Here is a 14,351-nt window from a genome sequence, read left to right as displayed (position 1 = left end):
AATAGGCCACGACAGAGTATGGTCTAGAACTGCCCTCTTTCTAAAGTGTCATGTAAAAACTGATTGATTTGAACTAGGACAGGAGATGGAAGCTAGCAATAGCTGTAATCTCTATGTGAAACATTAGGCACCTTTAGCTTGTTTGTAACAGGACAAAGCTGTACTATATAATTTCGATCGTTTCTATCAAATACATTTTTTATAATCAAACAAAGCTACTTTAGCTTTAGCAAACAAAGCACAAGCTAACATAACTAATAAAGCTTTGTTAGCTTTAGCCACATTGGCTATGCAGCAACATCATCTATGTAGCACTGGTAATGTAACTTGATCAGGTTTAGACTTTGCTAAGTTGGATATGTAGCTACATTATCAACATAGCATAGCAAATGTAACTTGTTTCGGTTTAGCCTTAGCTACACTGGCTATGTAGCTAAATTATCTATGTAGCTTAGCTAACCTAACTTTGTTAGGTTTCGCCTTAGCTACATTAGCAGCATTAGAGTGTTTTCATGGAGCTTGGAGCTTTTCTGTAAGCAGACTGCCAGCTTTATGAGATGTTTTTGCAATCAGGTTTTGCAGGTCAGGTTTTTTACTTTTAACTTCCTTGGCCGAGGCGTCGTCTAACAGTGGTGGTCTGCAAGAGGGGGCGTCTGTGTCTCGGGTTGAACGTTTTTTTGGCTCAAATGGCAAGCAGATTTTTTGGAATTTCAATTTATATTTAAAATTGCTTGAGAATAGAGCATATTATTGCCTGATGATTTAAAAAAAAAAAACTGGGGAAGCACCCTGGACACTTGTTTTAGAGTTTTTAACACTTGTGGCTCTGCCCCTGAATGACATTATTATTTTAAATCCACACATACTTTCTAAGATTATATCAATGAATCACATTGCACTTTATGATGCAACCGTGATATTTCCTGCAAGTGGGGCAAACTTGCTGAACATCTGCACTCATTAAACCCACTACTTGAGTTGGGGTGTCTTCATACTTTTGGCCACAGTGTCGTAGTAAAGAGTGATTTGGAGAAGGGTGTCATGCTACATGTGTCATCCATTTAAGTCTGCAGTGAGTGTAAATCATTACTGTAATTGTTTTTGATTGCATCAGACCTCACTTGAGATTAAAGCAGAAGTGAGAGTGTATGTATATGAGATATAGGTGGTGTAGGTCCTACTGCAGGAGAATCAGGGCTAATAAACTGGAGGGTGGACGTGCCCCCCTCTCTCTCCCCTCGTCTCCTCCGCAGTGCACTTGCAGCTGAGCAGCACTCCGGACAGGACGGTCTTCTCCTCCTCCTCCTCCTCTTCTGTGTGTGTGGTGCTGCTGAGGGGTGCATCTTCAGTCGCATCTGACTGTGGGTCCCGGACGGACGGACGCGTGACGGTGTGGACTCATTGATAAAAATCCGCGCCGCTGGGATTAAAATGAGCCCTCCTGCTGCGCTGCTCTCCTCCTCCTCCTCCTCTTTCTGCTCTTCCTCCTCCACATAGCGCTGCTTTCTCTGCTCAAGATCTGTTTTTATGAGACTCCAGCAAGCGACGCAGGATGACTACTACCTTATCGCTGGTGATTTCGTGCGCTCTGGTGAGTGATTTGTACAGTAAGTCGCGTGTGCATGCTGGGATATTCACTGCTGTATCACTCAGAAACTGCAGTTTTTACACTGATTTCCTTCACATCTTTAAAATGCATATTGGACCTTAATGTGATGTAGATTAACGGTTTTAAAATCCAGGTCGGACTTTCTCTGAGACTTTTCACTGACTTCAAAGCTCTCAATTACATCTGCAACCCTCTTGTAATGCCTGTAATATTTCCATAATATCACAAACATAGTTAGAATAACAGCTGTGCCAGTGCTGTGGTGTTTCCCTCTAAAATAAGCTACGTATTAAAGGACCAATGTGCTGTTTTTTTCCTGTAAAATATGCAGGTGGCACTGGCTCAACACCACCTGCAGATTTGTGTTGAATATATTCTTCCTGGGTTATTTCACATTTTTTTAAACTTTACCTGCACATGCATACTGTACAAACAACCCTCCACTGTGAGAAGGAGGAAAAAGTTGCACATCTGGAAAATCAAGATATCCACCCTACATTGGGTTGCATCCAGACAACCAGGGGAAGTCTTCTTACAGGTCCAAGCTTTAATGAGTTAAAGTCATGCATCTTAAAATGTAAAGTTAAGATGCTGGAGCTTATGGGGGGTAACTTTATTATCTTATATTACATGAGCCTGGTTTAATTAGGACTGAAAACTGCAGTTCTTCAGATAATGTGAGAAAGTTTAGCTGTGATAAGGCACAGAGCACGGAGGCTCTGGTATGTCCACAGCAGCTGGTCTAATTGGGCTGTGCAGCTCTCGGTCATCATATGAACAGCCCCGGAGAGAGAGGGGACGCTGTTATGACAGCTGGCTTGGAAGGGTGGCAACGGTCGGGTGCTCTTTGGTGGAATTAAATTTAGAAATAAACTCTCAAATTGACCATGAAATTTGGACGAGGGCGAACCAAGCATATCACAGCTGGGTCACCGTATGTTTTCTCTGTGCTGCTGAATTTGCCATCAATCTGAGTCTGAGCTGAGTGAAATTCCAGGAAGATGTCACAGGAAAGGAAGTTGATGCAGCAGTCAGGGACATGAATCCTTCCCTTGCAGATATCACAGGGAACCCTTTTGAGAATATGGTTGTCATCCAAATTTCATTTTTGCAGGTGGAAATTCGACTTTAGTCCATTGAAAAGCTCATATTTGTGTGGAAATGATAGGAAGAGTAAGCCAAATGTGGGAAAGTGAGAGAAATAGGGGCAATGTTGAGTAAGAGGACAGAGAATGAGAGAGGAGAGAGAGAGAGAGAGCTGCTGGCTGCACGCTACATCTGTTTCTGAATGAAAGCAGGGACAGTGCAGAGGGGGAGAGAGGGGAGGAGAGGGACGAATGAGAAAGACAGAAAAGATTGAATTGATGTTTCAGCAAATGTAAGTGGAAATGAGCTTTCGCCTGGTTACATAATAAGAGCCTCAGAACATAAAAGTGTTTCAGTATGATGATTTTCTTTGTTCTCAAATGTCTGGGCTTGAATTCCTTTTATTTAACATTGCTGTGAAAACACAAGCAGAACAAGTCTCAATTCTTCTGCATGGCATTTATGTCAGACTGTAGCAGATCAGACAATTTAAACGTATGAAGAGGAAGCAAACTGTAAATAAAAGACACTAAATCGAGTCTAGACATAGTTTTCTGTCAGGGATAGAGAGAATTAAACAGCGAGTGCAATTGTATTTACAGTCTGCAGGTATTTAAGGTGATAAAATGTGCATTGAAATGCAAATAAGGTTGGAGCGGCAGGAGCTTAGGGAGTCTTTTTATCTAATGGGAAAATTACTTTATGACTTCAGCTGAGAATCCAGTGAGGGACGACGCTGCTCAGTGAGGAAAGTGTGTTAGTAAATGAAAACAGGACATATCTCATCAGTGTGGAAGCCTGTTTCTGCCTGAGCTTTGATTAAAAAACCACCCTGCTCAAATTCACTCATAATTATGAGATATAAAGTTGGAGTAGTAATTCAACATGATGAAATAAAAAGTCAAAATTATGTGAATGACAATCAAAATTAGTATAAAAGTCTGAGTCATAGGAATTAAAATCAAAATTACGAATAAGAAACCCATATTATAAGAAAGTAGGCCAGAATTATAAAAGAAAAAATCATATTCATGAGTTAAATGTCAGAATTATGACAAAAAAACAGCATGAAAATTGCTGCAGTTTTAGCTCATAATTATAAATGAAGAATAAGTGACTGCATAAATATTCCACCCCTTCAAGTCAGTATTAAGTAGATCCCCTGACGTATACTTTTTAATAACCTTTTATCTGAGTTGCTTGGAGTGTTCTTTTGTCTTCATGGTGTAATGGTAGCCAGGAATACTGATTAACCAGTGACTGGACCATCCAGACACAGATGTCTTCATACTATCATATCCTGTATCATTAGTTAGGTCTAAATGAAATGTCTGTGCTGGCCTAAATGTAGCCTAATACTTAACAGAGGAGGTTTTCGATACTGTTTAAACCAACTCCTAACAGCCTTTCTCAGTACAGTCTGTTTCAGTGTGTGCTTCTTTAAATGCACATTAACTCCTTGTCACCCTGCCTCTCACTTCCATTATACTGATATAAATACAGCTGTGTGCTGCTTTAACTGTGAGGGGAAGTGCCAGGAGAGGGGCAGGTATTATTCTAATTACCCACTGCCATGGATCAAGGAGGGTAGACTCGGATTTTTGAAAAGGACCACAGGAAAGGACTGGGCTGGCTTTTTTCACATTTGTGGTTTGGTAGTTAATTAAAATATTATATGTGCAATAATACTAAAAAAATTGATTTTTCATTTCATATTTTAATTTCAAATATGTATTTTCCCCTTTTCAAAGAAAGCACATTGTCTTTTTGCTTAAAAACACTATTAAGGCTAAAGTTTTACTAGTGCCACTGAAGGTGTCAAAGCCACCTGCAGCCTGAGTCCTGGTCCCCACCCACTGGTGGGTCATTGGAGATTTTTTGGGAGGCACCAAAAAGGTTTCAGAATTTCATTTATGACTGCAGTACTCATTAAAGCCACACTGGGAAACTCCACCCTATCACACTCACCCTCCGCACCAAAATAAAACACAAAACAAGGTTTTACCAGCCACTATGTGGCAGTAGAGTTATAGCCACAGTCATGGATGCTTGGCTTATAAAAAAGAAACGTAATGTTCTGGACCAGAAAGCTACTGAAGGCCCAAGGGGCTGGTACAGTAAGAGGGCCTATGTAACGGACACGTCACCCTGTGATGTGAAGTGGCCCTTTCCAGATGTGTAAACGGGAAGTGCCAGTCAGTTTTTTCGTCCAAGTTTTTTGAATGTTAAAAAAAGAAAATCAGTCTCATGTTGTTCTAATCATGTTTGCACATAACCTGGCACGGCAAATGGATTTGTTTCACACATTCATCTGGAAAACCACTCATAGACAGTGATTGGGAAAGGGCAGAGCCTTTGAAAAAAACTCAGAGGGTGACTGGATGAACGTTCTGTCTGTCACATCTTTACGGGCCAATTAGAGCAACAAAACACGTGACGTAGCTGCTACCGAGCTGCGCCCCTGCTGAGGAATAAACTCCATATAGAACTGCATATCACGAACTATGGCGACTATAGACATATAAGTACACGACTTTTGTCGTTTTTGAAAAGAGAACAATTTACTGCTGTTCTTTGTTCTTCTTTTAATGAAGAAATGTCATCAAGTTCTGATAAAACTGGCGCTTTAGCAGCATCCATGCTAATGCCTTCCACCATAATTTCACCGGCCTCTTGTCGCTGCTTGTTTACGTCATGACTCCACTGCGCCAGAAAGTACTGCCCCTTTGCGAGATGGATTCGCCAGTGAGAAAACAAACGTATCGATCTGCTTTGCAAGGTTAGTTTGCACACTGATGCCCAAACTTTTACCCATCATTATTTTTCTTGAACAGGTTCGGTTTTATGTGAACTTTTACATCAGTCCAAGTCATTTAGAAAGGTGATTGATGATTCAAACTGTGCCAGCTGCTTGCTTCTCTCTCGTTCACCCCAGCTCCCTTTCTCTCTCCCCCGCACCGAAACTTCACTGTAAACACCATGATTTGCACATTGTAGATATCAACCATAGAATTATAACAGTTAAAGGATTGCTCTTTCAGCTACCTCGAGACTAAATTAAGGTTGCTCTGCAACATAGCACAGCTGTTACGTATGAGCCTGGTGCCATGTGAAGCTCTCTGTCAGGATGGATGGATCAAGTGTGATTTTTAAGAAGTGACAACCACAGGTGAAACAGTTTGCCATATTCCATGAATTTTTCAAAGTGAATACAAATGAAACACAACGGACTCAGTGTGCAAGGTTTGAGTGTGTAATCTTTTCTGGATTAGGGTTCCAAAAAAACGTCCAAAAATAACAGACTCAATGTACAAAGACCTTAAGCCTAGCCAAGCTAGCACCGGGTATCCAGCTGAGGACGGCACAGGAGGCAGACTTGATGAGCATAACATGCAGGAAATGAAGAGTTGATGCTTTTGTCAAATATATGTCATATTTTCTTTTCTTCAAAACTATATGATGCTGCAGAAACAGTGTTAAAGTGGGGAAAAACATTTATTTACACCCAGTTAACCTTATTAATGATTCATAGATCAGGCGGATTTTGGATGGGGTAATGGTGCTCCTCTTAAAAAGTTGGTCGCAAGAACAAAAGTCAGGGAAAAACGGGCTTAAACTCAAGCTAGGCTGAGTTAAACGCTCTGATAGATCAAGAACACTTCAGACAAGTGTAGTAAAGAACAGAAAATCAGAGGACACGTGATCACAATAACCTGTGCAACTTTTAAGATTATGAAAATGTGATGCCATGGATCTGGCTGCTCTAATCAAGGATGCCAAAAGCTCAAAAACTTGTAACTCTATTTTTGATTGATTTCTGTGATAGTAATAATTTATTTAAAGATCCTCCTGAGTACTGAAACTTGTACTTGAGTCATAATGGAGATCAGTTTCAGACCTCTGAGGACATTTTTACTTTACCTCGATGCTTTCCTGACGCTGCTTCATTGATGAGGTTTCCTTTAGCGTGTATGGGTGCAGCCCTCACAAAGATAGGGTGTGTGTTAGTGTGTGTCAACGATCGGAAACAGAGGTTCCCAGCTACTCTCACCTTAAGACACTAATTAGGACAGGCATGTGTATAATGTCGTGAGCACATGATTTTATGGTAACTGCCTCTAGTGGAGCGTGTCAGAAGTTTACTATTAGAGCTGATGTGCCTTCAGGGCAGCTATTAGGGCAGTTTAGAAGACTGCCTTGTTCAAAGTGTGTTTAATAAAGGTGGAGACAACATGATTTATGATGAATCCTGATAGCGGTGGATTTAAGAACAGGTTGTACACCTGGCAGTAATTTTCATCAACTTGTTTTGCTATGTAAGTCACCGTGGCCCTGTGCTGTGTGTGAAAGTTTGCTCTATCTCCCAATGTTTGCATGTGCTCCCCTAAAGGACTGTACTTCTGTCACTTTTTTGCCAGGTGGCGTTAGTGTTGGCATCTAAGACAGAGCGGGCGGTGCCACTTTCCTGTGACAGCGGCCAATACACTGACAGCGGGGAATGCTGCCAGCAGTGTCCACCTGGAGAGGGAGTGGTGCAGGAATGTGGCGCTACACAAACGGTGTGCGCCCAGTGTTTGGACAGTGAGTACACATGTCAATGATTTTATCCAATTTTACTGAAGCAATCAAACCGAACTTAAACGGCATTTGATAAATTACGAAATAATGCTTTATTGATCACTCATAACTGGCTAGCTTGTGATAAAACCTACAACAAAGGATCATTCATTTACACACTAAGGGGGTTAGAGGAGGAGGGAAGCGATGCTGTTTGTTTTAGTCTGAATGACTGGTACACATTAAAAAAACACGGTTTTACTCTAGAACAGGGGTGTCCAAACTATAGCTCGGGGGCCAAATGTGATTCTTGGTCCATATTTAATTGGCACTCTGCAAATTCTAAAACATAAATGAACTAGAAAAGCACTCAGAGAGCACAGACCTCAGCCATTAGCCCTATCTCCTAATAGTGAAGAATCCTTTAAAAACATTCCTGGATCCAGATGGTGATCCGGATCACTCCCAAAATCTAATTTGCCGATTACTCCCTCCCCGGTGGGGTGGAGACACAGTGAGGCAAAGCATTGGCTTTGCTACGTGTGGAAGTCATGGCAGAGGGTGAATATTCCACTATTCCTCCCAGCATTGTGAGTATTCTTGCTACAATTCGCTGTCTTTCTCTCTGTTACCCTCCGACTCATCTCCTCGACCGGAAATGTGCTTTTCAAACTCTATAACCTCTAAAACATTGAATAAGTCACTCATGTCTGCCATCTCCTGGTATAAAGTGGTAACAGCGCAGACCACCACTATTAGCCCAATCTCCCAATAGTACAGAATCATTTAAAAAATTCCTGGATCAGACAGTGATCCAGATCACTCCAAAAATCTAATCAGTTCTTCCTTATGCCATTTCTGGCATTTCCTGAAAATTTCATTCAAATTCGTCCTTGACTTTTTGAGTTATGTTGCTAACAAACTAACAAATGAACGAACAAACAAACGAACGAACAAATCCACCCGATCACATAACCTCCTTGGTGGAGGTAAAAATGGCCCACATTAGAGCATGAAACATTTGCTTTACTGTAGTCTTTAGTTTATCTGTGTTCTCTTATTGACAGACGAGTATAGTTCTATGTTACCTTGGGGGCTTGTCTGGCAAGGTAACACAAAACACTTGTCTGTCGATTAGAAAACAGAAAAAATTATAGTTTGTGAAGACAGAATGAATTTATTTGGATTTGCGTATGTTTTACTTTCAGCTCTAGGCCACACTACTGTGCTAATTCTGTAAACAAACATTTTGACACAACAATTCATTAATGTACTTTTTTCATGACTTAACTTAAAGCATATTAAATCACTTAGTTTGCCTTTACCTAAATTGGACTGGATTGACTTACTGTGATATCATAACGGGGAGGTATATGAAAGTGGCCCCACCATCCTTGGAATTTTCTGTATGTGACCCTCAGCAGAAAAAGTTTGGACACCCCTGCTCTAGAAGCTAGCAAAACAAAGAACGTTGTATTTTTTCACAAAATGGTACAACTCTTGGAAACATTTTTTTCAACTGTGGAAATGAGCAAAATCCCTGACCTCATTCCACTTCTTTAAGGCAAAAATGCTTCAGAACCCTAATTTGTTTTATGCACCAACAGTTGTCAGTTTTTTGCTCTGAGCTGATGAGGCATCTTCCTCTGAAGTTTTTGCTGTGTTGTTCAAAGACCCGAAAAACACAGCAGCGACATGTCTCTCCACAAACACTGTCCACAAAACCTCAGTGCAAGCAATTTTCATCTTTGTAAAAATGTGGTTCAGTGAAATCTGCTCACAATCTGTGCAAAATCTGTTTTACATCTTACTGATTTAGACGAAGCAACCCTTAAAAAGATTCCAATTTTAACACTTAAGAGCTAAATCTTGACTTTGCTGGAAATCTGTTTCCTGAAATGTGTCAAATTTAACTGGATTACATTCAATCTGGAGGCAATCAAATACACTACATGCACATGTACTGCTGCAAAACTAAACATTATCATCAGTGTTACACGCACTTCACACATGCACTTCACTACTCATGCAACCTTCTGCACTTGCATCATCTCTCATTTTGTTTGCTTTCAACGGTCACTCGGCCCTGAACTCAACAGAAAAAAAAATAAAGTATGGGGAAGCCAAAATAAACTCCAATTTGTATGAAGTGTCTACTTTACCATTATCAAGTGTCTGTAGAAATAAAGCAGAAATTCATATGTGTGATGCCTCTAAGTGGGTCCAAATGTGTTCGCTTTTCTCAGGCTGTAAACCATTAGCACTCGCTCTATAGACCAGAACTGGGAGAGGTGCCAACGCTGCATAAAAAGAGAAGAAGAGCAAGTGCTGCAAACAATTGTGCTCTCCCTAATCCGGCGGTATTTTGGTGACATGTTTCTGCAGCTCTTCCTTGCCCTTTAAGGTGTTGGTATATGTCAAAAAGAAAGTAAACGTCAAAGTATAGGTCATGTGCATCGCGTCATAGGTCAGGAGGGACAAAACAATAGCAGAGCACGGGGCAGGGGTACCTTTTCTTACCTTTTTCAGAGGTCAGGCACATGCAGTTTGAGACTCTATGACTGACAGTGCAGAGCATTTCCTGTGCACTTTCTTTTAAACATTTATTGACACATGAAAACACTGGGGAATATTGCCTGTAAAGAAGAATGACTGCATTTTGTAATGAAACGGATGTCATTTTGTGGTAATGGATAAAATTGTGGAAGAATGCCTGCAGGCTGGTAGGAATGTTTATTGTGCAAAGAAAATGGATACTTTAAATTATCCTTGAGCTTCTTTGCAAAAGATGCTAATCTCTGTGTTGTGTTACGTTGTTAAGAATATAAAGTCCGGCTGATTTCACCCCTTTGAAGTTTTTGTTCTTTGCCTTGGGGTGCTCTAGAGCTGCAGCAACGGGCACAAGGGCAGGAAGCCAATTCACTACATCTAGAGCGAGACAGTGCCATGGGGTGAAAACAAAAACTGTGAGTCAATTTCACAACTCCGGTGAACAAAGTCAATGCTGGAATGGAAACTCAGGCGTGAAATTGACTAAAATAGGCTCAGGTGTAAAAGTTAGAAACAAATAAAGACAGCCTTTGATAGTTTACCTCAGAGCTGTTAAAAACCCAGTCACACCAGCAGACGGAAAGTAGGACGGATAATTAATAGTCATTATCAAATGTAGCTTGTGTGATGGCAGGAAATTAGTTATGTGGAGGTGACCATGCCTGCCCACAGAATTGTCTGGGCCCCTGATTAACCCCAGAGAATGGACCCTCCCCTGTCGGGATTTATTGATGATGTCAATGCATGTGTGTTGGATCAGATGCATTGGCGCTAGCATCCTGGCTAACATTTCATTTTGGAGCTGAAAAGTGTGAAACTATAATTAGGTTGAACCACTTTTCATGACTGTTTCCCCCCAATTTTTCCACATCACCATTTTAACCTCTTTTAAACATTTTTTTTGCAACTTGTGGACCAGTTTTGCAACAAATAATCTATGTTGTTGCTACTTTTTGACCCAATTTTATGACTTAAGCGGCCAATTTTTGCCACTTTTTGCCCCTGTAACCCATTGTTGACACTGCTCAACCACTTTGTGCCATTTTTCTGTCCATTTTTTGATCCATTGTTGCATTTCTTAGCCAATTTTTTGCCCCCTTTTTTGCCAATTTCAACACATTAAGCCACTTTTCACAACTTTTATTCTGCCACTTTCTGCGTCTTTTAACCTAACCCCCTCTCACTTCTTAAGCCACTCATTTTTACCTTTTTTTTTTTTTGCCCATTTTTGCCTCTGTAACCCTTTCTGGACACTTTTCATCCACATTTTAACCCCTTAAACCCTGATAACTCAAATAATAGCTAGAAGATTCTCTTTTTTGGAACTGAAATGTTTATTTAACCTTCCACTGAAATCCCCACCCAAAAAGAAAAATTGAAATTAAATTTCTGTCTATTTTTTGTATCACATTTGACTGTTATTGACACCTTAATTTCTGCCAGTTTTTAACCACTTTTCACCATTTTCCTGCCCATTTATGCTACTTTTAAGCAGTTGTTTGTGCCAGTTTTCACCCTTTTTGTCTCTTTTTGAATTGTTAAGTTATTCCAGCTCCATTTTGCGTTATATTCTGGTACCCTGACATTCGTGCACTTCATGACTTAGCTATGAAGTCTGACATTACTCTCCTAATGGTTTAGTACAGTGTGCCCATGCACACTGTTAAATTTACCAATAAAAAGATCATTCTGTTTTAAGAAAAGGGTTTTACATTTTGAGAAATGCTTTATTGTGCTACAAAATAAATAAATAACTGTTTTTTGTTGCTTTGATAAGAGCGATTATTATTCAGGTTAAAATAAAATATGGTTATCACAGCTTAACTTTACAGTGGGCTATGATTTGCTGACCTACATGGGCCCCCAGTTGGGCTGGGCCCCAGAAAGCCCTCCCCTTTACCCCCCTTATGGGCAGACTTGGAGGTGACTGGTGAAATTGTTCCACCTTCACAAACATCTGGACTTCATCCTAACTTTAATATCACATAGTCTTCAACTCTCATTTCATTTTCTCGCTATAAACAGCGTCAGGTGCTGATGGTACCCTGTAGCTTCTTTTCTCTGAGATCAAACTCACAACTCTTTATTCCTCCACTCCAGTGAATCCCACCAACTCTTCTGTCGTGTCTCCTCTTTAACGCTCCTGTCAGCCAGAACCCCGCGTCCCCCTTTTTTTCTCTTCCTCCTCCCCCTCCCTATTGCTATGACTCATCGTCCGTATTAGCGGATAAAATGGTATTAGAGTGCCAGGCACCAAAGGGCACGATCGACTCATTCATCATGCATACTGTTACATCAGTGCATCTTTACTCATTTGATCCAGCTAATTAAACCATATTGAAAAGCCTATTGTGCCTCGAACAGTGAACAATTATCCTGCTCTGCTGTACAGCAACGGTATTCACCGCTGATAAACACTCAACAATTAAACTCAAATACTCAGGAGGTTGCATTTAATTTCCGGCGTGAAAGCATTTTCATTGGTTCAATATTGTTTTTGTTTCAGTAGATAAAATCTTAATGTACCTGAGGCCCACAGGAGCACATAAACTAAAATAAGAGTCAGTGGGCTTTATGTGGAAGTAAGAGACTGATACCCTGACCATACCTGAAAAAAAAAACCTATAAATACATTTTTCTAAAGCGCAAAACCTGAATAATTTAAGTGTAAAACCCAACACTTCCATTTCCTGTTTCATGGTAAATATGGGTGAATCTTTATTTATGACCTCCCTTAATTCCCCACTTCCTGTGAGTGAATCCCCCCCTGCCAATCCTGGCTTGGGACGAGCGCCAGCATCATCAGCAATGAAATATTAATCAGCCTTTTCCACTTTTCTCTGCTGTCATGGGAGATAAGGCAAGCAGACCTGCTTCACTTAGGCAGTTTCTTTTCATATATATACAGCAATATGCAGAACTTTTAGGTATGTTTGGGCCAAAAATTGAGGCTGAAGTAAGGGGTGTGATGGCAAATAAGAAGAGGTCACCATCAGGTTGGAGGATTGACACAACCCCTGTCATGCTCTAGATGTCTTTGCATGTTACTAGGGGCAAAAAAAATACAAAAGTCTACAACTGAAAGGCAAAATAAGGGGTGGATGTGGCGAGTAAGCAGGGCCAAGGGTAGTGTCTGGGTGGGTAGGGTCACCACAAACCCTTGCTTTGGATGTCCTAAGGGCCTGAAAATTGCCAGCAGTCTTGGGTGTTTTACCAGGGGTGCATTTATCATTAAAGGAAAATGCACAATGGTGACTGCTGAAAGTTTGGTACACATTATAGGCCGATTGGACAAAAAAATCCATTTGTAACTACCTCAGCAGAGTCACACATACATCAGTTAATAAATCAATTCCCCATTGCTTGCATAGTGAGCCAGGACAGTAATCCAGTTAAATGGCTTTATCAAGCTCTAATTATAGCTCCTCTTATATGTGCATGTACAGGCACTTAATGAAGCCCTTTCAGTAAATGTAGAGATTGTGCTGCTTAGGTGACGTTAACCTTTTGTACCTCACCAAATGGCTTGCACTGAATTTTCTCGAATATTATGTGCTGTGGTCTAACACCAGCTAACCCTGACTTCATGTGGACATTTATCTAAGGAAATAGGATGAAAAATTGTGGATAAAGTCAAAGTGAAAACTCAGTAAGTCTGTGTTCATGTGTGCTGCTTACCTCCAAGTTTTAGGAATTTTTCAGGAGTTCTGTAGAGCACCGCGTGCGAACCATTCAGAGAAAACTTGACCAAAGATCTCAGAGAAAAAGGCCTCATAAGTTAATGTAGCGTTTAAGCAGACTCCTGTTGAACTAGACCAGGAGTCAGTTGGGATTTAGGAGGAAGGAACGGCTTCATCTTGTGTCAAGAGTTGCTTCCAACATTGGATCATGAGAGATGAAGACAAGGGAAATGGAGATTTTGCCCTGGCAGGTCTTCAGTGGCAATGGCAGAAAACCATAAGTTCATCATTGTATACAAGAGCAGCTTTCCTGCTTTGGTCTCCTAATAATAGCCTTGGTGATATCCTAAAACACCTGTTTCAAATCAGCTTGGAAGCTAAGTGGACCAATAAAGCAGGGTGATAATTATGCATGAAAATGTTGCATGTTTAAAGAGGCAAATAAAGCTGTCACACAGTTCTCCAAATGTTTATCCACAGTCAGCACAGCAAGGGCAGAAACAGCATTTTCGCTGAAATGTAGACTGTGACACTACACGGAGTGGGGGCAAAGACCATCCCTCACTAAAAGCTTACACCTAAAGTGCTGATTGTGGAGATCATGGAGCAGTTTCAAGGCTGTCCACAGCTACATTATTGATGACACTAATGGGAGCGAAACACATCAGTGTTTTGAGGGGGGTCTTAAGGGGCTGAGGTGGCACATTTTGAGTGCATCACCCCCCCGGTGCACAGCCCCGTCTTCTTTGAACAATGGCCTTTTTAAATGCTGAACATGGAAACTGATTGCTGGGATGCACCGGCCATCGCCCAATTGGGGACAATTAGAGAAAGAGTCATCATTTATTAAAGAAGACTCTCTCCACCTG

At 40.8% G+C, this 14,351-nt stretch overlaps 1 protein-coding gene across 1 annotated transcript in view; it reads left to right on the top strand.

Moving 5' to 3' along the window:
* The first annotated feature begins 1,373 nt into the window (after window positions 1–1,373).
* The window catches only part of ngfra (nerve growth factor receptor a (TNFR superfamily, member 16)), a 48,196-nt gene continuing 35,218 nt past the window's right edge, over window positions 1,374–14,351 (top strand). Inside the window, exons 1-2 of the mRNA XM_041817068.1 lie at window positions 1,374–1,591; window positions 7,114–7,276. Coding sequence (XP_041673002.1) covers window positions 1,553–1,591; window positions 7,114–7,276 — 202 coding nt within the window. The 5' untranslated portion in view covers window positions 1,374–1,552. The remainder of the gene's footprint in view (window positions 1,592–7,113; window positions 7,277–14,351) is intronic.

Source organism: Cheilinus undulatus, linkage group 21 (assembly GCF_018320785.1).
Source record: "Cheilinus undulatus linkage group 21, ASM1832078v1, whole genome shotgun sequence".
Classification (NCBI taxonomy): Eukaryota; Metazoa; Chordata; class Actinopteri; order Labriformes; family Labridae; genus Cheilinus; species Cheilinus undulatus.
The sequence above is the reverse complement of the archived record's forward strand: the minus strand, read 5'-3'. Positions and strand labels throughout refer to the sequence as shown.